The 23,211-nt window shown below is 46.0% G+C and overlaps 1 protein-coding gene, 1 long non-coding RNA gene and 1 pseudogene across 5 annotated transcripts in view; 2 read left to right on the plus strand and 1 right to left on the minus strand.

The window, feature by feature from the left end:
* The window catches only part of Piwil4 (piwi-like RNA-mediated gene silencing 4), a 38,897-nt gene extending 18,899 nt beyond the window's left edge, over positions 1 to 19,998 (minus strand). For 2 of the 4 annotated variants that reach the window (NM_001368832.1, NM_001368831.1), the window contains exons 1-8: positions 19,784 to 19,998; positions 18,717 to 18,780; positions 16,136 to 16,267; positions 13,769 to 13,983; positions 9,201 to 9,322; positions 7,970 to 8,050; positions 6,655 to 6,852; positions 5,191 to 5,302 (exon numbers count right to left, since the gene is read on the minus strand). In NM_001368832.1, coding sequence (NP_001355761.1) covers positions 5,191 to 5,302; positions 6,655 to 6,852; positions 7,970 to 8,050; positions 9,201 to 9,322; positions 13,769 to 13,983; positions 16,136 to 16,267; positions 18,717 to 18,780; positions 19,784 to 19,870 — 1,011 coding nt within the window. In that variant the 5' untranslated portion in view covers positions 19,871 to 19,998. Of the gene's footprint in view, positions 1 to 5,190; positions 5,303 to 5,879; positions 5,999 to 6,654; positions 6,853 to 7,969; positions 8,069 to 9,200; positions 9,323 to 13,768; positions 13,984 to 16,135; positions 16,268 to 18,716; positions 18,781 to 19,783 lie in introns of those variants that run through there. The other 2 variants (XM_030244422.1, XM_006510433.4) reach the window with 2 other exon arrangements.
* On the plus strand, positions 3,952 to 11,407 carry Gm34651. The gene is made up of 3 exons (XR_379162.3): positions 3,952 to 4,560; positions 5,350 to 5,574; positions 10,217 to 11,407. It is a non-coding gene; the product is annotated as a predicted gene, 34651 (long non-coding RNA).
* Gm15586 (predicted gene 15586) lies at positions 15,760 to 16,104 on the plus strand (annotated as a pseudogene).
* Positions 19,999 to 23,211: the final 3,213 nt, after the last annotated feature.

The raw sequence follows: 23,211 nt of genomic DNA on the forward strand, positions 1-23,211 counted from the left end.
CTTAACAATATCTACACACACATTGCAGGCCAAGATTATACTCTACTCAGTTTCTCAAAACAAAAGGGTCTTTGATACCCAGGATGGCACTGTGTATCAGAGTAGATGCAGCCCAGAACTGACAAGGGGATTTTCCGTCCACTTTTCTTTTTCTATGAAATGAGGCTGTCAGGGAGTTCACAAGTCCTGCAGGTCAAACCCATGTGGGCTGTGTGGTCTATGATGAACTCTTAGTGCTCCACTCAGTGCTCCACGCCCTCCCTTCCTAAACTTTCATTTCACCTTGCCAAAGGTTTATTTCCAAAGGCAAATTATAACTAATACTAATTTCTAGTACAACTAATAACATGACTAGAATTATAAAATTATAATCTACAAAACACCTGGGAATTATGTTTTATTGACCATCACAGTTAAAATTAAGGGCATTAGATGCAAACTTTTCTCCAGTCCCATAATGACTTTTTTAAAAAATTAAAACCAATTCAGGAATACAAGATTACAGTTGTGAGCACAGCAAATGTTGTGAGATGTTCAGAGACGCCTTTATCAAGAGTCTTTACAAAAGTCACTAATTCGGTATAGGTGGCTGGAGCACCTTCTTCCTCTCAGAAACTGAGGTGGACACAGAAAGAGGAGAGAAACAGTTCTTGGCTTTTTTGGTGACTACATTATCTACATAGCAAAGCCACACACATTACAGACCACGCCTGTGGGGACAGACCATAGCGTGGTTCCTGAAGGCTGGGACTTAACCCTCACTCAGTGCTACACCACTGGGTGCTGGGCTAGAGCTGCCAAGTCTGGGGGCTTCATGAAGGAGGGAGAGCCCAAGGTTGGAGAACATGCAAGAGTAACAGAGTCCCCACACACACAGAAGGACCCCCAAATCCAGGCCACGTTGGGAAGGGTCTTCTACCATAGCTCTCCAGAATGGCTGTCCTAAGGGAGATTTTATCTCCTCCCTGGCTCCAATTTTCTAAGAACTTTCAAATATTTTTCTTAACACGCTTTAACAGAAATTTAACAGAAATGTAGTATGTATTTCCTAGTTCAGAAAGGAGGACGTTTTGAAACCTGACGTGACTTTGTTTCCTTCCCTCCATAACTACACAGAACATGCCAACTCAGCACAAAAAAAGGACCAGGCCTTTCCCTCCACGTTACAAAGGGACAGGTCCTAAAAGAGATTTGTTCAGTTCACTGATGCAGTACAGAGACCCAACCGTTTTAACAAAGTGTGGGTTCCATGCACACACAGAGAGTACATATCATGCACAAATACCTTACAAGCTACTGTACAGCCAGGATTGCCAAGGACATCTCTGGTCTAAAGAGAACATGCCCCAGGAGCAATGCAATGCACTGATGCAGGCGGGTGCATACTCACCTCTTACAGAAAGTACAGTGAGAAAGCTTGTAACAGATGAGGTAACACATGATACTGAAGCTGAAGCTACAATCTGACCTAGTGATAGAAAGGACAGGTACAGTCTGCTCCATGCAGGTATCAGCTAGGAACGTGCATGGAGACTGGGCTATTAGTGACTAGCAAGCACACGGGAATACAGCAGGAAGGATGAGCTGGAGGATGCTGAGGGGGGAGGCTAACGAGAGGACAGCCCAAGCTCTGATTTAGAGGTAAAGAAGAGGAAGGTAGCAAGGGTCTCTACCACCTGCTTGTACTCACAACATGCAGGTGTCAGGCTAAAGGCCCTGGATGCATCATTACTGTGTGCACTGCTTACGCTACACCTTGGAAAAGATAGGACTCCATCGCAGTGAGCTTAGAAAGGTCCCTTACTAAACCCTGAGCTTAGTGTGTGCATGTGACTGAAGAGGTGATGCACTGGTGCAGGAGAATGAGGCAAAGAGGAGAAAGAGGACAGCAAAAGGACTTTCCACCTGAAACGCAAAATCCTAAGGAGAAATAGGGGAGCAAACAATATCTGACTGAGACACCCACAGGGCACTTATGCAAATAAAATGTTGAGGACATGTTAGTGAGTGTGCTAGGCAATAAGGAGGTGTGCTGGTGAGTCTAATGTAGGGATGAGTGTGCTTGCTACTCTAATGCAGGAATGGGGTGTGCTGGCTAGCCTAATGTAGGAATGGGGGTGCTGGCTAGTCCCATGCAGTAATTGAGGTGCTGGCTAGTCTAATGCAGAAATGGGGGGGTGCACTGGCTAGTCTAGTGTAGGAATGGGGGTGCTGACTACTCTAATGCAGGGATGGGGGTGCTGGCTAGTCCCATGCAAGAATGGGGGTGCTGGCTAGTCCCATGCAAGAATGGGGGTGCTGGCTAGTCCCATGCAAGAATGGGGGTGCTGGCTAGTCTGATGCAGGAATGGGGGTGCTGATTAGTCTGATGCAGGAATTGTGGTGTACTGGCTAGTCTTAATATCAACCTGACACACAAAGCAGTGTTTCCTGAATGGAGGAACCTTTATGAAAAGAATGCTTCCATATAATCCACCCGTATGGTATTTTTTTAATCAGTGATTGATGGGGTGGGCCCAGCCCATTTTGAATGATGCCATCCCTGGGCTGGTGTTCATGGGTTTTATTTTTTAAAAAACAAAAACAAACAAACAAACAAACAAAAATAAGCAAAGCAAGGCAGTAAGCAGCACCCCTCCCATGGCTTCTGCATCAGTTTCTGCCTCCCTAGGTTCCTGCCCAGTTTGACCTCCTGTCATGACTTCCTTTGATGAGGAACAGCAATATGGAAGTGTAAGCTAAATAAACCCTTTCTTCCCCAATTTGTTTTTTGGTCATGGTGTTTCACTGCAGCAAAGAAACCCTAACAAAGGGCACGGCAAACTTACTGGGTCTGAGCAGTCTCAAACAACAATGGAGAGAGCAGCCTTTCTAGGAGCCACGGTGAATGGCAGTTATTGAGGAGAAGGAAGAAGGAAATGTCAAAAGAGACTGACACAGATCAATCTGAGACTCAGAGGAAAGCCACAAAGGATGTGATGCAGGGGTCAAGTAAGGCAGGCATCAGGTCATCAGGAGGCCATGTTCTCAGAGACCTAATGTCACTGTAATATACAATACGGTGTTGTTAGCTGCAGTGAGACTTCCCCTATAGTGACAATTTCAAAATTTTGGTTTCTTTGCAAAACACAGAAGTATCATGGGAATATGTTTTCATTTTAATCCCAGGTGTGGGAGATGGCATGGGAGCTGGGGCTGCTTCAGTTTGTTCACAGTAGCTGACTATGATGTGCCTCGTGTTCTAGCAGGGGCATGATTTTCCCAGCTGCAAATAGTTTCTATGACTGTGTGACATTTGGAATTCTGGGGACATTTTAGAGGGCATGCAAATGCTTGGGCCCTGAGAGATTGGCGGGTTGCTGGTTGCTGTTGGTCTCTGTTAAGTAGTCGTGCACAAAGAAGAAACAAGACAAAGAAATAGGCATCCCGATAGTGAAGCCCAAACTTGCCCCAAGTAGTCACCCCTTTCTGGCCCCCGACTTTATTCAGGGATTTCTTTCCTTTCCTCTCTCCTGTCTAGTGTTGGGGTGTTGAAGAGATGGAGAACAGTGAAAGAAAGAAGAACCCACAAAGTAGCCAAAAGCAAGCTCCATCTCTTTCAGCGTGGAATACCAGAATGCATTCCTCCTGTCTGACTGTGCCTTCTCCATCAGCCAACCTCTCACATCTCTCTCTACCCTGCCACTTCTGGCTTCTGGCAACCTCTGCTCTACTGGCTAAGTCAGTGGATCCAACTGTTTCCTGTTCCAAAGAAGAACTGTGTTGTGTGTCCCTTTCGTGCTGCATTTCCTTTATTCAACACAACAGTCTCAGGGATATGATGTATAAATGTCCCAAATAAACATCATGGAGATATGTAATTATCTATTCATGAGAAAACAAAATAATTACTGATAAATAAGAGAAACGAAAAAAAGCTGCATAGGCTGAAAACGGTTGCACAGTTTTGACCTTCACAGAGCTATTTCTGTAATGACAAAGCCAGATGCATGACCAGTGACACCCCCAGAAGGAAGAACTTCAGAGGACTTGAAATCATCACAGCCATTTTCCAAAAGTGGCTAAGGAAGAAGGCACTTGTCCAGAAGATGTGTGAGGACCAAGGATACAAGTCTCATTTTTGATTTTCATTTCCTCTGTGAGATTTGAGAGGGAAGACACTTCTGCCAGACGCCTGGAAGGCGAGGTCCACACAACTGTGGTAAATGAACAAGGGGCTTCCAGGGACAGCAAGATTGCTCTTGAGTGTCTGCCATGGGATAGAACTCAGCTAATAACCCAAGGTTCCCCTTTTTGAAATAGTTCAAAATGTGACTTGAGGAGACAAATGTTCAGGGGGAGGGTGCACTGCTCTTGCCCTGCTCCCAACAATGAGGCCAGAGTTCAAGGAATGCACACCTCCTGGAGGCACCTCAGACTCCCAGGGGACTTGCTGCCTGGCTGGGAACTGAAGGCTGTTCACTGCTCGCCTGATTTAAAGGGATATCCAAGAAGGGGAAGCATGCACATGAACATGCAGGGGGAAACAGAGTTGAACCACAAAAGGCCAAGAGCACAGGGGTGAGTATGGGCGGGGCACGGGGGAGATTGCTGTGACCAGACCAGAGCATCATGAGGAACTTTACAACTGACTCCTAAGACAATGAACTCCTGGAAACTTTAAAGCCTGGGTGTGACATGATCAGTCTGATGTTAAGGCCAATCACTACAGAAGAAAGAAAATAGGAAATGGAGTGAGGAGCTTAGTCAAGCCAGAGACAATGAGGGTGCTAGAGGGACAAGCAAGAGAGTGAGTATGTGTGAGGTAGGCTCACCCTGACAGGGGAATTTTCTGGAAGGAATAGTGTTGTGGTCTACACCTTCAAACTCCTGTATTTGAACATTTGATACCCAACTGGAAATGTTGTTTTAGAAGGTGGTAGAAGCTTTAGAAGGTGAAGTAGATCATTGGGCGGGACGGGCAGTCCTGAGGCTTTAGGTCAGCTCCATTTCTGGTCACTCTATGCAGTGTGTCCAGACAGTTTCCCGCCTCCTCACTGGGGTAGAAGGATCCACTGGCACTATAAACCAGAAGAAACCAGGCCCCCCTTAAACTGTTTGTTGGAGAGGTCACAACCACAAGAAAAGTGACTACAACAGAGAAGGCTGTCTCTAGGCTAAGATAAAAGAGACAAGAGGAACCACTCCTACCTGCTTGTAGTAATCCACATATGTGACCTCTGAGCCGTCCCGCTTCTGAAAGGCCTGTGTGGGCTTCACAGACCAGTCAATGTCATCGATACGATATGTTTTGTTGTTGTATCTGGTAAAGTTGAGACACTTAGAAAGCACTTTGCCAAATCACCTTAGGTACATGGCTACCACACCAAAATCTTGAGTAAATTAAAATTACAAGATCCACGCCTGACATTATGGAAGATACTACATGCATAGTCACATCTTTATGCGGCAGGATCAGCTCTCAACAGAGAAGAGTGTGAACGCTTCAGTACACAGGAAGATCTCCACATTCCAACAGACATATTCAGCAAGCCGCACTCCACAGTGCTGGACTCAGCTAGACTCTAGCCCTAGGTAAGTCTCAAATGTCCCAATGATAACGTTCCATTCAGCGTCCATGCCCTCCCCTGGTGTCACAGATCAACCCCAGCTAGTCTTTATGATGGCAGCTGGCCAATCACACAGTTCCCATATTAACCTCTCCTTGGATTGACCTTTAGCAAAACTGAAGAACCTGTGGGTTAGGCAATTCCAAGAGCCCCTTTCCTCTCAGCACTATACTCTCCTGTGCCCTGGGCTACAGCAGAGACCTCCAAGGCAGGCTTCCTAGAGCTCTAGGTACCTTAAAAGGTGCAGTAAGCCAATGTATCAAAATATACCTGAGAGGGCAAGGGGAGTGCTCCTGTGCCTGGCAAGGTGAAACTGACTGAGCTGCCCCTCTGGTGAGATGAGAGTCCATACCAGGCTAGTCACTGGGATGGTCCAGGAAGTCTTTGACAAGCTTTGGAGATCCTAGGAAGATGCCTAACCTGCCAATGTTTGATTTGGCTCAGTGATCACTGAAGGCAAATTACAGCCATAAACCTAAAAGCTCGCGTCAAGGGCCTCAGACTCTCAAGGGGACAGCAGTGGAGTGTACATACCCTCATGTTACACAATGACCAGGAAGGGCCTAAGCAAAGCACTACGGAGAGTGGCCAGAGGAGGGTGGATGGTTCTAACAGAGTGGACAAGTGGGGACCTCGGGAGCTTCAGAGCTAGGTTTGGGGAGGCAGATTATCTGAAAGGGGGAACCAGACACTAAGTACTAGGTAGAAGTATTGGAACAACAAACTGCAGGCTGCTGAAGGCCAGGCAGAAGATGGCAAGAGAGCATAGATAGCCATAGACCTGGGATGGCCCAGAAGTCAGTTGTGACTACAGGGAACAAACAGGCCTTCTCTAAGGTTGAGCCAAGTCTGTTTTTCTGTGTCTGTGTCTGTTTCTGTCTGTCTGTCTGTCTCTCTCTCTCTTTCACACACACACACACACACACACACACACACACACACACACACACACAGCCACGTTCTCTAGCCAATGTGGTAAGAACACTCTGGATCCCAAGCACTCATACATGTGTGTCCTAGATAACCATCAGGGACCAACTCTTACCTGGTAAGGACAACGAGCCCCACTAGTTGTTTGTGGCACATCTCGGTGAAGCAAGACATGCCAGTTCTGAGGCAGAGATCAGTCATGAAGTCCAGAACGGTCTCATTGCGGAGGACTTTGTAGTTCACGTCAGCATTGAATAGGAGCTTGCTTTCAAAGTGAGACACAGAAATGGCAAACCCAGGCCACAGGGACAATCTTCAACAACACGTAAAGAACAAGAAAACAATATTTTTAATATTAGAAGTGTACTACCAGAAACCCTCGAGAGACTCTAACATGTTGGGCTTCTGCTCTGCTTCTCCAGAGGGGATGTTTTCTTAGTTTGGCTTTGTTTTTGTTTTTTTCTTCGGTGTCCTTTATTCTAGTTACAGGCTGAAAACATTGGGTTTTTTCATCTGGAGTTTCTTTAAACATAGACTTAGGGTAAAATCCTGGTGAATCAGAATTTCAAGCTGAGCCCTGACACTTTGAACCCTGTATGTTTGTCAGGAGTTTGCCCTAGGTGCTGTAGGGTGCTCACCAGAACCTCTGTCAGATGCTCTGGCTGTGCTTGTCGGACATTGGTTCTAACACTTTGATTCAACTGAGAATCTGTGTGTCCAAACACTAAAGATCCTCGCCCCCAAATGGGTTTTGATGGATCAATAAAGATGCCAACAGACAATGGTTAAGCACAAGGCGGGACTCTTAGAGTTGCGAGGGTGAGGACACAGAGAGGAATGGGCAGATTCACCATGACTCAGAGAAGGACGGGACACAGCAGGCGATAAAGCCAAGCAGCCATGTGAGATTTCGGGTTGGTGGCAACTGACCACTTCCCCCACTGGGCCTGAGGTAGCAGGGGAAGGTGTAGGAATGCCCAACCTTTGAGGTAGCCAAGACATTTAAAAATAAGCTAATATGTGTGTGTGTTTCATTCAAGGATCCATAGTTCCTGGGCAGGTATGAGCGTGCGATCTGCTGGGAGCCAAAACTCACTGTTATAGTGCTAACAACCTCCTTTTCAGTGGGGGACAGGGCCAGATATGTTTCAGAACAACCCATTCTACTTTTATTGCTGACTATCCACAGAAAACTGAATTCTGAGTCCCTTCTAGAATGTTCTGACCTAATGAAATAACCAGAGAACACAAACTCCTCACTTCACACTGGGCTCACTCTTCCCTAAGACAAAATAAAACAAACAAAAGGACACTTGAAAATTACAAAACCGCATTGCATTCCATATTCCAGACACTCAACCCTTCACCGGAGGCAGAGCACTACTTATATCTAACAGTTTTACAGGAACAGAAAATATAAACAAACGTACTTGTACTGAGGGATCTCCACTGGTTCTGAAGGCTTATAGAAGTTCCGTCCAATTTGGTACATACTCAAGTTTTTCAAGATCCTGGAAGTATAGTTTTGAAACCTCTGTAATATTCACAACAGTGTGACTCAACATTTGGGGGCTGAGGAGATGGTTCAGTGAATGAAGTGCTCATCCCATGGGCATGAAGACCTGAGCCTGGATACCCAGAACCAAGTAGAGCCGGACACAGTGGCACAGGCCTATAATCCCAGTCCTTCTATGGGGAGATGGGAGGCAGACACAGGGAAAACCTCTAAAGCTATGGGACAGTGAGCCTGGCTGAAGCAGCAGCTAGCAATAACAAGGATTTGTCTCCTGCAAGGGAGAAGAGAGCCAACAGAGGAGGCTGACCTCTGGCCTCCACACACACTAAGGCAAGTATGCACAACCAGAACAATATATTTGTAAAAACTATAATTTCATACTTTAAAATAATGTTGTCGACATATTTAAACACTTAACTACAGTAACACAGTCAACTCTGTGACTCCAGGTAACTATAACAATAAGGCCACACATGGGGCTCTTGTGAGCCCTCCCTATTTCGGAAGGAAGAGGCCGTTTTTCATAAACCACCCTGGGTGCCCACATCATGGTGACACTATCTTCAGCAACTATCGATCCTGGGAATCTCTGGGAACGGGTGGGGGTGTCAAGTGCATGGGGAAATGTAAGCAGCCTGAGTCAGAACCCCAGAGTGCCAACTCTGGTGATCTGGCTACAGCTGTCACAGAAGCCAGTCTCCCATCTGTAAGGTAAGGGTTTGTGTTAACAGTGCTGCCACGGTGAGCAAGGAGCACTGTGGTCAAACACACTGGAAAGCACCTTCCACACTCCGGCTACTGTTGTTCCCTCACCAGGGCACAGGAGTCAGGAAAGCCCCAAATTTCCTGACTTCCTCCCCCTCAGTCTGCTGTGGAGCAAAAGTGTGACTGGCATCTCTGTAACAAAGGTTCTGAATGCAGCATCCTGACACATACAGTGCTGTTGGGGGCGGGGGGGTCTGGGGTCAGAGTGGGGCAGGGCATGAGGAATGAAAGACTAAAAGTATTGTGACCAACTCTGGGGTAAGGCTAGTTACTGAGATAGATGGTGTCCCGTCTCACTGCTGGCACGCCACTCGCCCAGCCAGCACAGCAGTTGATCGAGTTAATACCCGGGCTGTATGCTAAAAGGTCAAGCCACTTACTTTCTGAAGATGACATTGAAGAACTGAATGCACACAGGGGAGTTTGGGAAGAGCTTGCTCGTTAGGGTGAGCGTTATCTTTATAGTCTCACCTCTTTGTGTTTCACTTGTCAGTTCTGTGACCTGGGAAAAGGAGGTAGGGAAGAGGCACGGTTTACCCTCAAGTGTGTGGAACACAAATACTATAAAGTGGCCGCATGTACACTAACAACACCAGAGCTACAGGTGTTAGCATGTGCAATAATCCAATCCACATCTGGGGATCAAATTATGGTAAAAGTCTGCTAAAGACATCCCCACAAGAAAATCCCACAAATGTCCATATAGAAAAGCAATGCATATATTGCATTTGGGAGGATGCAGACTGGCCCCTTCCAAGGTCTTGAATTCCTGAAAAATTCCTCCAAAAGCTTATTCACAAAGCAGAAAAGCCAGGGAGGGGAAGTCCTCAAGGGAAAAGGGTCAGGCAGGAGGAAGAGAAAGACAAGGGGAGGAGAGAAAACATGGGGGCTGGGGTGGGAAATTTCATTCTTTTACTAAGAGCCTACAAAAAGCTGGCAAAAGCCTTGGGGCTTGGCTAGAAGGAAGCTTCTAGCAACATAAAGACGTGGGCATAGGCTCTATTTGCGTCATCAACTAAAGAAAACTCCAAGCCACGGAAGGCTGGAGAGATGGCTTGAAGTCGTCTTGTTTCTGCAGAGGAGTTTGGTTCTTAGCACTCACAGTGGGCTTCCCACAACTGCCTGTGACTCCAGCTCCACGGGATCTGAGATTTGCGCATGCACGCACACGCGCACACACACCATATATAATTAAAAATAAATCTTTAAACAGAAAAAAACTAAAACAAAACAAATAAACAAACAACCCTCTAAATCAGGTAAGGCCCAGTACAGGTTTTTTCCAACTACAAGCATACACAACTCAAGTCAATAAATATCTATCGGTCAGCTCATCATCAAGCATCTGCGTATCTCACCTCTGTTCCTCTAGTTAACAGTGTCAGTTTTATTATAGGATCTGGACTGCATAGATGCAAAGAGAGACCCATCCCTCCACATGACGTGGGATGCTGCATTAAGGAGATTCCTGGCCTCAGATGACTCACACAGAAATGGCAACAGCTACAGAGACCTCACCAAGGTCAGGATGAGCTGTCTATACACAGGAGCAGGGGGGACATCCTGCTCCCAGCCCCACAGGGACTACAGACAAAGGATGTGGCCAACAATGGCTGTGAGCTGAAGGAGTTGGCAACAGGCAGTCTGGGAAACTGTATTTCTCAACAGCTTCCCAACATCAAACACTTTCCCGCTTGTTCCCCCCTCAGCAAACACCAACTGCTCCTGTACGTCCGCCATCTGTTCCTGGACCAACACCCTCCAGTCCCCAGGCTGGAACCTCCACGTGCACATTTCTCATCCCCTCCCTTCCCCCACCACCTGAGCAAGCCCCAGGTCTCTGTGCACTGACACAGCAATGTCTCAGTGATTTCCGCCGTTCTGATGCTACCATGCTGGAGAGACTCTGGCAGCTGCCTCTTATAGTCCACTGTGAGACCCAGAGGAAGCTGCTTCAACGCCTGAGGCTTCCTCACCATCTCTAAAGCGGGAGCGAATCCAGCTGCTCCCACAAAGGTCAAATAGAGAGCAAACCTTTGGATCTTTCTTCAAGCCCTTTTGACCCGTTGCTCAGGCTACTCCATTAATTAGTCTTCCCACCCCTTTCAGGATGTGACCCGGACACTCTCCTGGAGGGTTTCGTGCTCTGAAAGAAGACAAATTCTTCTTCCTACCTTCAGTGTTCAAAGGACATTTAAAGTTCTCCCTCTTTCCAGGGCTATTTCTACCCCCACTAACTAACCCTCTATGACCAAATGTTTCTCAAATGTTCGCCTCACTTCTCACTCGGCCAGGGCCCTGACCACTGTCCATCTCTGTGCCCCTGAGATCCTTCCTAAGACGCCAATCCTCTCACCAAGACTCCTGCTAGGAATGCTCCCATTTTTCACTGTGCCCTGAGATCTGATTTTGTGGTAAGATCCCCTCAAGCTCTCTGAGTGACAGTAGGGTTAAAACATGTGGTGTCATATTGAAGAGCCTGGCAGGGCACAGGGTGAACAAATGTAGTGTGGCAGTCATATGTAACAGCAGCACATAGGATAATCCTGTGACACTGATGTGAAGACCTGCCAGGCATAGACCTCTACATTTATTCAATAAATGCAGTATAATAAGAATACTGATTCAATACTAATTATTACTAAGTGTGCTTATGCCATTCTGCCTCATACTGTGTTTATTTCTAACTCTGATGTTAAGCTGGAAACCTTTTAAAGAAAAATATCCCTATCTTTACTTCTTCCTTGGTGCTAACACTCCACTAAGAACACAGTGGGCTCCTTATATGTGTACAAAGTCAGCAAATAGATGTTAATGATAGCACCTCCCAGCAGACAGATGGAGTGTAGAAAACACTGGAAGACCAGGAGGCAGCTGGAAGGTGGCTTCCAGAAGTATGGACAGGAGGGTAATGTAACACAGAGACTCTTCAAACTGTAGCATGCACCCTAGAAACGTGAAGACTGGCAGGGGTGCAGGATTATGCCCGAGTCCATTGAAAGGTGAGCAGAGCAATGTTGTCCTTAGGATGCTCATGGTAACAGTGTCAGGACACACAGCAAATAGGACACAACAATTCTCTGTACCCAGTATCACTCGATCTGGAAATGAGGCCAGCATCCCAGACAAGCCACATGCTCTGTCTTACAGCCTATCTATCTTGTCGCCTGCCTCCTCACTGGACTCTGTCCTCAGCATGGAAGTGTGTTTGACACATACGACACACTAGTTCTGAACTGTAGCAAGCAGTGCTAGCATGTTCCTGGCATGCACAGAACAGAATTTTTCTATCGTGGCTAGGAACAACTGAGGTAAACTGGACCATGCCAGTGACACACACGTGACTTCTAACACCGCTGAGTTTCCCAACTACCGAGATAAAAGTGACTCTAAGAACAAGATGATCTTAACCCTGACAAGACACTGGAAGTACACTCCATACGGGTTAGAAGATGTGTCCCTTGCTACCCACGTATCACTGGACAAAGGACTTGAAAGGTAATAGAAACGTTTCTAAACATACAGATTCAGATGTTCTGAGCCACCAGATCTGACATTTGGTATCACACCTTTCAGGGGCTTCACAAGGATAGAGAAATACTCATAAACTTATTTCTTGGATAAAAGCATAAAGACTTGCTCATAATCTATCAATTTTAACGGATGCAATTGGCACTATAGTGCTTAAAAATGCTGAGCTCATTGACTAAGCACTCTTGATGAAAGCATCAGAGATCTAACTCTGTTCTACTAACTTTTAGAAACCTGGTTCTTTCTCTCTTAGTAGCTCCAGTCTTATTTTAAAACAGAATATTGAGAGAGCCATGCATATTGATAGCTGTCTGGGGACTGACAATCTTGAAAATCTGAAGGTGGGGGTAAATGAAGATTAAACATTTAACTACTTCAATGGTCTCATTTTGCAAACACTCTTAGACCTGGCATCAGTAACTCGTCTTTCCTACAATTAGTGATACGACGAAAGAAAGAGTAGTCCTACATTCAGAACTGATGTGGTTATCTGGCCACACAGGCAGCCTGCACAGGGGCAAGAGCATCAAGTCAATGCATACAGAGCTCTAGAGCCATGGAAATGGTGACTCTGGAGGTCTCACCTGCTTGGAGAAGGTTTCTAAGGACAGCTGTCTTAAGAATCTGCAGCTCAACAGGAACCTGATATCGCTGACTCCTAAGAGGCTCTGCCAGTGCCTGGCAAATACAGAAGTGGATGCTCACAGTCATCCATTGGATGGAGCACAGGGTCCCCAATGAAGGAGCTAGAGAAAGTACCCAAGGAGCTGAAGGGGTCTGAAACCCCATAGGAGGAACATCAATATGAACTAACTAATACCCCCAGAGCTCCCTGGGACTAAACCACCATGACGGGACTCATGTCTCTAGCTGCATATGTAGCTAATGATGGCCTAGTCGACCATCCGTGGGAGGAGAGGCCCTTGGTCTTGTGAAGGTTCTATGCCCCAGTGTAGGGAAATGCCAGGGCCAGGAAGAGGGAGTGGGTGGGTTGGGGAGCAGAGGGAGGGGGAAGGGGATAAAGGATTTTTGGAGGGGAAACTAGGAAAGGGGATAACATTTGAAATGTAAATAAAAATAATTTTAAAAATTAAGAATCTACAGCTCTTGAACGATTAGTCTGATGGAGCATCAAATGGCTGCTGACATCTTAGGAAACCTTTTATCTCCCAAGCAAGGGAGCAGGACAGTGTAAAGTAAAACTCGAGGGAAACAATCCTTCAAACTGTCAAGAAAGTCAATGGTCTTCTCTGCACATATATAATAGGCAAATATAGTAATTCTCTCTCTCTCTCTCTCTCTCTCTCACACACACACACACACACACACACACTCACACACACACACACACTCACATTCACACACACACACTCACACTCATACAGACACATACAGTGAAATACCGACCATACTGTACCTTCTGGTCCAGCTTTTCTGAGAGGAAAAGGCTGGCACCGTCAAATGCTTTTGCCTTGTCTGAGAGTATGCTGTGATTATAAAGCAAAGCAATCCTCAGCCTCCTAGAGGCTAAATCTGGGCTGTACGTGACATGGTACTGGTACAGCTGCCAATCCTGGGGCAAATCTAAATTAAAGAGATTTGTAACCAGCCGCACAGGTATTCCGCTAGAACCTGGGGAAGAAAAAAGATGTTTTTCACCGGAAGAGCACATCATGTTAATGTTAATCATAATTCTAAATTTTACATAGACAGTGGCTGCTATAGAGCAAGGCCACTTGCTGATCTGTGGTGTGGGATAAATGCTTGCACTTTAACCTTGCAATAGCACTGGGAGTTACAGTGAGCTCCTGTGCACAGCAGGCATCCGAAAACAGAGGAATGGGTACGAATTTCCAACCTCAGGAGAAGACTCTGAGCACAGCTGCCTGGACTCCTTGATTCCCTCTGGATGTGATTCTGTGCTTTCCACCAGTTAGCCTAATGTTCTAGGACGCCACTCTGAGATCACACACACACAACAACAATGTAAACCTGCCCCACTCTCACATGAATGATACAACTCCCAAGCTCTGGGAGATCCACGTCATTGGAACTTCTCCAGGATTTGGAGAATTCTGACAAAGTCCCATCAGAGGTTAGGCCACTGGTGCAGGTCCCCTGAAGAGGTAAAGAGAGGCTCTGAGAAGAAACGGGAACTCTTGTACAGAGGCAGCATAACTCAGGCTTCTGTTTCTACAGGCACATGCTGACCATGTGTGCTCCCTGGAATCCCTCCCGCTACAGACATCTTGCTCACAGCTTAAAAGTCTGCAGGACAAAGTCAGAGCTGGCCTGAGCCATGTCACAAGCTGAGGATGTCACAAGCTCATCCCCAGGACAGATTCTAGGAGGGTACAAATGACTTTTTTTTCTCACTTGTCTTCACAGAAAATCACTCAGTTTCTATCTTTCCACCACATGCCTGCACTATTTTGCTTTTTTTTTTAATGGAGAGACTGGAAGTGCAAGCCCCTAAGGTGGAGAAATGAATGGTCTAAGTGCACCCTCAGCCTTGGCCCATGGTGCATGTGTCTGGTAGAGACGAGAGACAATCATGTCATTTTTTTACTTAAGAAAAATTTTGTTTCTCCTAGATTTTGAGTGAATGGCAACACATTTCGGCTGGTTGTTACAGGATTGAGAGAAGTCAGTCTACACTGCCCAAACTAGTAGGGACTTGGAGATCATCTGTGCCAGCGTCTTCCAACTGCAGCAAGCCCCATCAATATTGGGGTTAAGAAGGTATGTAAATCAGTGGGGTTTATTGTAGAGGGAATAAAAAAGATTTACATATTACCACTTGTAGATACACCCACATACACATGTACAGGTGCCCACGGAGGTGAGAAGGGCATGTAGATCTTTAGACCTAGAGCTATGCTGTTTGTGAGTAGTGGGGTCTGAATTTCAGGCTTCCTATAGCATACTGGGAGCTCCTAACCACCCAGCTATCTCTCCAGCCCAAGAACAGCATGTTTCATGAAAAAACCCACAACAAGAGAATAGACCCAGAACACCTGCATGCGGTATCTATCAGGTTGCATAACACATTTACATATGTCAGAATCAGAAATTTCAGTTTCATAGACTTGGTGGCCTTTAAAAAGTAGCAAGGAGACAGAAGGCCGCATAGGAGAATTTCTCATAGAATCATGTTCTCGCAGTCTCGTTGTCTTTCAATAGGGAAGGGGACAACTGGAGACAGCTCAGTGTACCCAGGGACTTGCTGGCTAGAGACACTGATGCTGTAGAACGGATGCTTTGCTTGTGCCATCTGCCCCCATCTACCAGTCCTGGGCACCCTGGCCAGGCTGACAGCCAGGCAAGAATCATCAGCCCAGTCTCAAGCTCGTCTATGGCAAAAAGCAGTCAGGCAAGGGAGCAGAGCAAAATCCAAGACGTGAACAACCACTATAACAGTTGCTGAGGGAGGAAGCACAGACCCTGCTCCCTCCAGAGGTCCAACTCCAGAGTGCAAAGGTCAGTAGGAAACCTTAGCCTAGGGAGAGATTAGAGGCCCTTGACCTCTGTACCCATGAACCCCACAAAACGATGAGTCCTGAACCCTGACCTGACCTGAACCATTACCTTACCCTGCAAAGCTCTGGATGGGCCCCAGACGGATGAGGTCGATGGATAAAAGATGAAGATGTTGAGTTTGACTCTGATGAGAAGGAACCCCCTGCTCTCCCCATGGATTAATAGCCCCTCCCCTGTGTTCTAATAAACTGCAGTGGGTCCTGGGAGCACACTTCAAAAAAAGTAACAAGGAGGTAATGGCTACCTGTTTTACAATCTTTTACGTGGGTCAACTTTTCCCTGGTACAGACACCCAACTCTTCGAAGTCCTGTCTGCCTTTGCCTCTTCTTTCCATGAAGGTACGTCCACCATCACCAGAAGAGACACCAAGTTCATCTGAAACAAGAAGATAACGTGGTGTGTTGGACCATGCGCACCCTCTCCATCAAAACCACACTGACCGTCAAAACTTGCAGTTTTCAATAAGATGTGCCTGTGCTGCCAACACATTCCTGACTGTACCAACGCTGAAAATTATAGAAAAGGCAGGGAATGTTTAATTAGAAATAAGGCTTAGTGTTAGCTTTTACAGTGCCATAGATGTCCTCTTCTTGGGTCAGGCTACTGCTCCCACCTGTTAACACGCGACTATCCTTCCTTCTCCCTGAGCTCTGAAGCGTTCCAAGCGGGGACAATCCACACTGACTTGCTGAGTCTCTCACATTTCCCAGTGGAAAGAGAAACTGCCCAGGCACGGACAGCAACAATCATGCTAGATTATTCCTTAAGAAAAGTCTACCATTTACTATAGGTCATAAAAAGACCGAAAGAAGTCTGTTTGTATCTAAGTGACTTCTGTTTAAGTGAGTACAGTTTTTAAATGCCATCACCACTTGGAAGGTACTTTTAATCGTCAAAATTCAGGATTTTAGGGCAAAACAACATGCCTAACGGTCTGCTGACCCTCTGGGTTCAGGGTTCATCTGTCCTACAATGTAGTCCCTGATTGCACTGTCCCTCCGTTTCATTTTCAGAGATTGATTTTAACTGACTATCTATATTTCTCACTGTTCTAGATCGTAAGTGATTTTTAGACAGTTTAAGCATTTCGAGCTGCCAGGGCCAGGGCACATGCTGCTCTTGGAAAAGACCAGTTGGATTCCCAGAACCCACAGCATGTGGTTTACAACTACGTCAGGAGGACCCAGTGCCTCTGGCCTCACACACGCACACATACACACACACACTACACAGAAAATAAAATCTTGATTTTTAAAAAGTTCAAACCAGGCTGGGCAGTGGTGGCACATGCCTATAGTCCCAACACTTGGAGGCAGAGGCAGGCAGATCTCAGAGTTCAAGGCCAGTGTGGCCTCCACAAAGAGTTCCAGGATAGTCAGGGATACACAGAGAAACTGTGTTTAAAACAAAAAACCAAAAAGTTCATACTACCATAGAATTGTGGTTCTTTGAAACTGAAAGGATAGGAAGTGGAGAGTTATTTTTAACAAATAAGTTTCAGTATTACCATACAAAAGAGTGCCAGAGATAGATGCCAGCAGTAACTGTACGATAAGAGTGAGCTTAAAACCCTGGGACTGGGGCTGAAGAGACGGCTCAGTGGTTAAGAGCACTAGAGGTCTTGAGTTCAATTTCCAGCAACCACGTGGTGGCTCACAACCATTTGTAATGGGATCTGGTGTCCTTTTCTGCTGTGTCTGAAGAGAGCCACAGTGTACTCACATACATCAAATAAATAAATGCATCTTTTAAAAAAAAGGAAGAAAACAGAACTGTACACTTAAGAGTTAAAAGGGGAAAAATCAGGTTATATGTCTATTACTGTAAAGGATGGACTGTCTGCATGCTGAGTTACTCATGATAATGTCACAGTGGCAGAGGCAGGCAGGCCAGCATGCTGCCTCTCACAGCAGGCCTTCTGTGTCACAAGCACATTCTCATTGCAGTTCAGATCAGACCACACCAGAGATGGACTCTGAGAGCCTGTGGCACCTCAGCGCTTACAGCTTACTGACCAGAAATCAATAACTTCCCTGCATGTTCACAATACAGGACGTGGTAAACAGCTTTCACCCAGGGATATGAAATGCACTATGTTCTCAGATTCGTTTCAACCCTCTAGAATCAGGGGCAAACAAATGTCTCTTATTGAAGCCCCTCAGTCTATGGTACTTCCTCACGGCAGCCCAGGCAGAACCCAATACACCTGGCAAGGCAACTTAGGCTGTGTGGCCCGGAGTGGACAAGACCCCTGGAACTGAACCAGGCTTTGCAAGGAGGACTGATGGAAGGATCACAGTTGTGTGTCGCTGGTTTCTCCCATCCTGGAAAATGGGCACTTTGATGTCACTGCTCTGTATTTTTGGAATGTGTTCTTCAAAGGCTGGGAATGTACCTCAGTTAGCAAAGTGCTTATTTAGCAAGCACGAGACCCTGAATCCAATCCCCAGAACCATATAAAATGGGTCTGGTGCACCTGCAGCCAGAACTGAAGGGCTGGGGAGGGAAGAGGAGAGTCCGAAGTTCAAGGTCATTTTCAAGAACACAGTATGAGCTTAGCTGGGCTCGGAACACTCTGTCTCCAGGTTGGTGGGGTTTCAAAATGATTCGCTGAGCAGAAGGAATCAGAAGATGGCTTCCCCATCTGAATCCCGGTGTCCTGAGGAACACCAGGACGCCAGCGAAGCCACAGTGAACTTCTGAGGAGGATCCCTCAGGGAACCGTTGCAGAGCAGGCGGTGCGGTCTGGTGTCTCGGGCTTGGTGAGTCCTCTTACTCCACTCAGGCTGAAGGAGGTCAGGGAGGCAGATCCAGAGATACTTACATGGCTGTGAAATGACACTTGTCCCACCTCCGGCCTCGCTGTCCCCAGGACTGGCAGATGTAACCTACAAAGAGGTAGGAAGTTTGCTCAGACTTAAACGAATCACAACCCATGACATTATCAAAAGACAAGAACAGTATCATGTCTCATACTGTAGATTACCATGATCCAGGAGCAGAAAACACTAGAGGTAGATGCCCTTGAGGGGCAAGAGGGAGGTGGCCATTCTCCACAGAAGGCCAAGGGGAAGCTGGAGTGCTCTCCTTGCCAAGTGCATTTAGCTGAGTCATGCTACCATCTGATAACAGACAACAGCCCCAGATAGCTACCCAGATAACAACAGCGTTAGGCCCCAGAAGTGTGAGTGAGCTATGGAAGTGGGGTGATCCCTCAGCACAGGGATGACCCCTGGGGATGAACTGAACCAAAGCCAGCTCTCAACACAGGGAAGGACAGAGACTGACACTGTCTCTGCAGAAACTTCTTTGTCCAAGAAATTATTGTATCTTGGTCTGTTTAAAAAAAAAAAAAAAAAAAAAAAAAAAAAGAGCAAAGTCAAGAGAACTCTACTAAATGATAACAATGACAAAATGATCACAAACCTGTGTGGCCTGAGTCTAAAAGGTTCTCCAAACAGTAGATGTGTCGTTCTTATTCAGTATTGTTTCTGTCTGACCACCCAGCGAACAGCCACACTCCAAGTATTTGCTGAACCAACAGCAGGTGAATCTTTCCACATCAGAATTTGAGACGATTTCTAGTACCATTTACCAGAACCAAGTGTATCACACCAAGGCAAGTGAAGATACTTCAGGCTTTATTTAGTCTGTTGGTCTGTCTTTTGCTTATTCTTTGTTTTTCTCATTCTTTCACACACAATTTACAGCGACTGAATTAAAGCTAAGAAAATAGAAGGCAGCTATGCACCTCCTAGCCAGAGTGCCTTTTGCACTTCCATGGTATCTACTTGAAAGAAAAAGGTGGGAAAGCCTCAAAGGAGTTAGACAGGCATGTAGAAGAAAACACTGCCCAGGATAGCCAAAGGAAGGATAGACAGAAGTACTCACCATGAGGTCTCTTGAGGACCGCCCCACTTCCCTAGCACTGTGGCCAGTGGTGATGCCTCGCGCTCTCACACGGGCCCGTCCACTCATGTTCCTGGGTGCCAGCGGCTTTCCAGGGCTGGTGAGCCTCAACAGGAGTGTTTTCTCTTTGGCAAAAGAGACGGTGTGGCTGTGACTCGGAGTTTGGGAGTATTCAAGCTTCCCAAGATAGTTACTACAAACAGCAACCCGAGCGTGGGTGGGCAGGGCCCGGTGGACCCCCAGAATGCGCAGGCGCATGATGGGCGCGGCAAGGCGGGGGTGGGCACCTATTAGCATTGCATGAATCTCTCTCCTTCTCTTCGTCCCTCCCTCCTCCCCTGCCCCCCTCTCTGTCTATGTCTTTCTTTTTCTTTTTTATTCTTTCTGTCTCGCTCTCCCCTATACCTTTTTTTTTGCCTTCCTCTGTGTCCCTCATTTGCTATAAATACCCAGCATACAGTCTTTATCATTTGAGGATGTATCTCTCTGCTCCTGGTTTTTAGAAATTACCCAATCATAAATGTATATAGAATGGCATCACACACCACTCTGGAAGTGTGAGGGAAGCTTGTGGGACGGTCATAAGGTGTGCTTCTCTGAGTCTTGTTAGGGTGTATCCTGAGAAGGGGTGAGGTGAAACGGGGGGAGGGGGGGAGGTTAGTAGACAGGCCATTACACAAACGTTTGGAATGACCCAAAATGGATGTAACAATTCGAATAAATCTTAAAGAAATTAGATTGGGGCTGGAGAGGGTTTAATGGTTAGTATATTCTTGTTCTTTCAGAGGACCAGGGTTTGCCTCCTAGCACCCACGAAGTGACCCACAACTGTGTGGAACTCCAGCTTCAGAGGACCTGGCACCTTCTTCTAGCATCCTTGACTCCTGTGTGCTCCCGGTGCACACACAGACCCACATATAAAAATATTTATTTTTTTTATTTTAGTTTTAAATGGTTCTTTATTCATAAACTTGATGCAAGTTTACAAAATGTACTGTACATTGCCAAATAAATCTGCAATGAAAAATAAAATTAAAAAAAAAAAACCAACCCCAAAGCATGCCAAATGTGCAGCTGTCAATCTGTTAGCCATTAGGAAATTAGAATTCAATAATGTATTCAAGATTTTGCCTTAGGTATAAGGAACTTAATAATGTGTTGAAGAATTCTGTCTTGTCACTTGTCATCTGAGCCACTGGCAATCATATATTTAGGGTAACCAAGTGACCAAGAATACCAGATATCTTTTCTGCCCTCTTAACCAACAGAATCAAGAGAAACTAACACCACACATAAAATGCACAAGTGCCACATCTCCTAGATGTGGTTTGCAAAGTTTAAAAAAAAATCTCAAATCAAATATATAAGAAATACAGTTTAACTTTGTACTGGTTTGTGCAGGAAAATGTGCTTCTGGGTTTCTTTTTAAAAGTGCTTAAATAGCTAGATTTAAATCAAACATGGTGTTTATTTGTAACTCAGGCAACGGATATACAGTCTTGTAAACTCTTAAGAGAGGCATAGCCAGAGGGATGAGGGAGAACTTCGAGGGTGACTTTACTGGAGACAAAGCACTTGTGTCAATACGGACAAGTCACCACATGCTTGTCTGTCAGTAAAGTTAGTATTGTACCAGAGGCCTGTGGGTACTATGTCAAGAGGTCTGCTGTGACCTTCCTAGAGGAGCTGGTCACTCTGGAGCAGTTTTCTATGAGATGAAGCCTTGTATTTCTGGAGGGATGCTCCAAATTCCCAGTCAACAGCTTTTGGCTAACTAACACAGGGTAGCAGAAAGGGTACAAAGCACCAGGGGAGGGACATGTTCCATCCAGCAGGCAAACTCTTAGGTTGAGGAAATACAACTCAAAAGATTCACCAAGTCCCTAAAACTGACAGATGCACTAGACCTCTCCATTCTCAACCACATAGAAGCTCTAAAGGAGAGCTGAGACACGCTCAGAGATGAGCTCCGTAGAAGGGCTCAGACTGGCTGAGTCATCTGGAAGAAAGAGACTAGTCAAGCAGCCTGGAAGAGGCACAGATCAACTGAAGGTCTGGAATTGTTGAGCTGCCTCAAGCTGTGCATTGTGCTCAGCTTCATCAAAGACCCCATCAGCAAGCCCACCCATGCTGCAGTGGGCGTTGGTAATGCAGATGTTTTTGAGTCACTTCCACTCCTGTAAGTAACCCCTCACCCATATTTCTGTAAGTAACCCCAATAAAACTCATTGGTTCACCAAGGTCTGATGTTGCTTCCGAATCTGGGGTGAGTAGATGTTTGTTAATGTCCCCTCAGGGATAGTGTCAGGTAGCACTGACCCAAGAGATGTGGAATCTGGAATAGCACCCAGCAAAGCTGCTGGTGTACCAGCCAGTTCATTGTGGATAAGAGCAGCCTCAACCATTTCCTTCCAGGAACAGGAGAGCATTGCCAGGTGTCTAAACAACAAAGAGAAAAGATGTGCAACGTGGGGATTAAAAGCAAGAGCAGGAAAAAAATTACTTCCTCCTATTTCTCAGAATGTTTGAAAGCTGGGGCAGTAAAGTCAAGTGATCTGTAGTTCAAGGCATAAATGCGACAAACTCCCTCATACACAGAGTGCTCCGTAAAACTATCTAGATTAAAGCCCAGAGTTTGAAAAACGAGGGTTATTATTTTCTAAGAAAGTTCACTCATATATAGGTGTCTTATAATGTCCCAGTGAGAGAAAAAAAGAAAGGAGAGGGGAAGGAAGAGAGGAGGGGGAAATGGGAGTACAGAGGGAAGCAAGGAGGGGGGGGCAAAGAGGAAGGAAGGGAGGAATGAAATGGTAGCACAACGTTGGTGCAAAAACACACCTCTCAACCCCAAGGGAATAAAAGCTAGTTTTATTCTGGAACCAAACTATGAGTGACCATGGCCTGAGAACGTGGGGCTAGGTTACCCCAGGTTCTGGGTTCCAATATGCAAACAGGTCCATGGAGTTTTTACAGTAACAGGACAAAGAAAGTTACAAATTACAGCACTTTTAAAACACATTGGTGGGAGCATTCAGGAAGCGGGTCAGTGAAAGATGGGGGAATCTCCACTTCAGAGATGCTGTAGTTTAATCAGCATTTGTAGATATAGTTTCTTCTCAGGTGTTCTCATTCACTAAAGAAACAACAGCGGATAGGCAGTAAAATCAGGAAGAAAGAAGAAAGGAGGAGACAAAAAGCCAGGCTCTATAACCTAGTCTTAGAAAGTCAGCCATCATGTCTGCATGTTCATTTTTAGTGGTAGGCTACCCAAACCCAGTCAAACTCTAGGAGGGCAATCACATGACTGTGGAGACCAGGAGACCGGTACCAATGATTGTCACCATCCCACTGTCTTTCACTGGAGGACAATGATTAGAGGCAGTATAGCTTAAAGTATACTGTATGGACCA

The sequence above is a fragment of the Mus musculus genome, chromosome 9 (genome assembly GCF_000001635.26).
Source record: "Mus musculus strain C57BL/6J chromosome 9, GRCm38.p6 C57BL/6J".
Taxonomy (NCBI): Eukaryota; Metazoa; Chordata; class Mammalia; order Rodentia; family Muridae; genus Mus; species Mus musculus.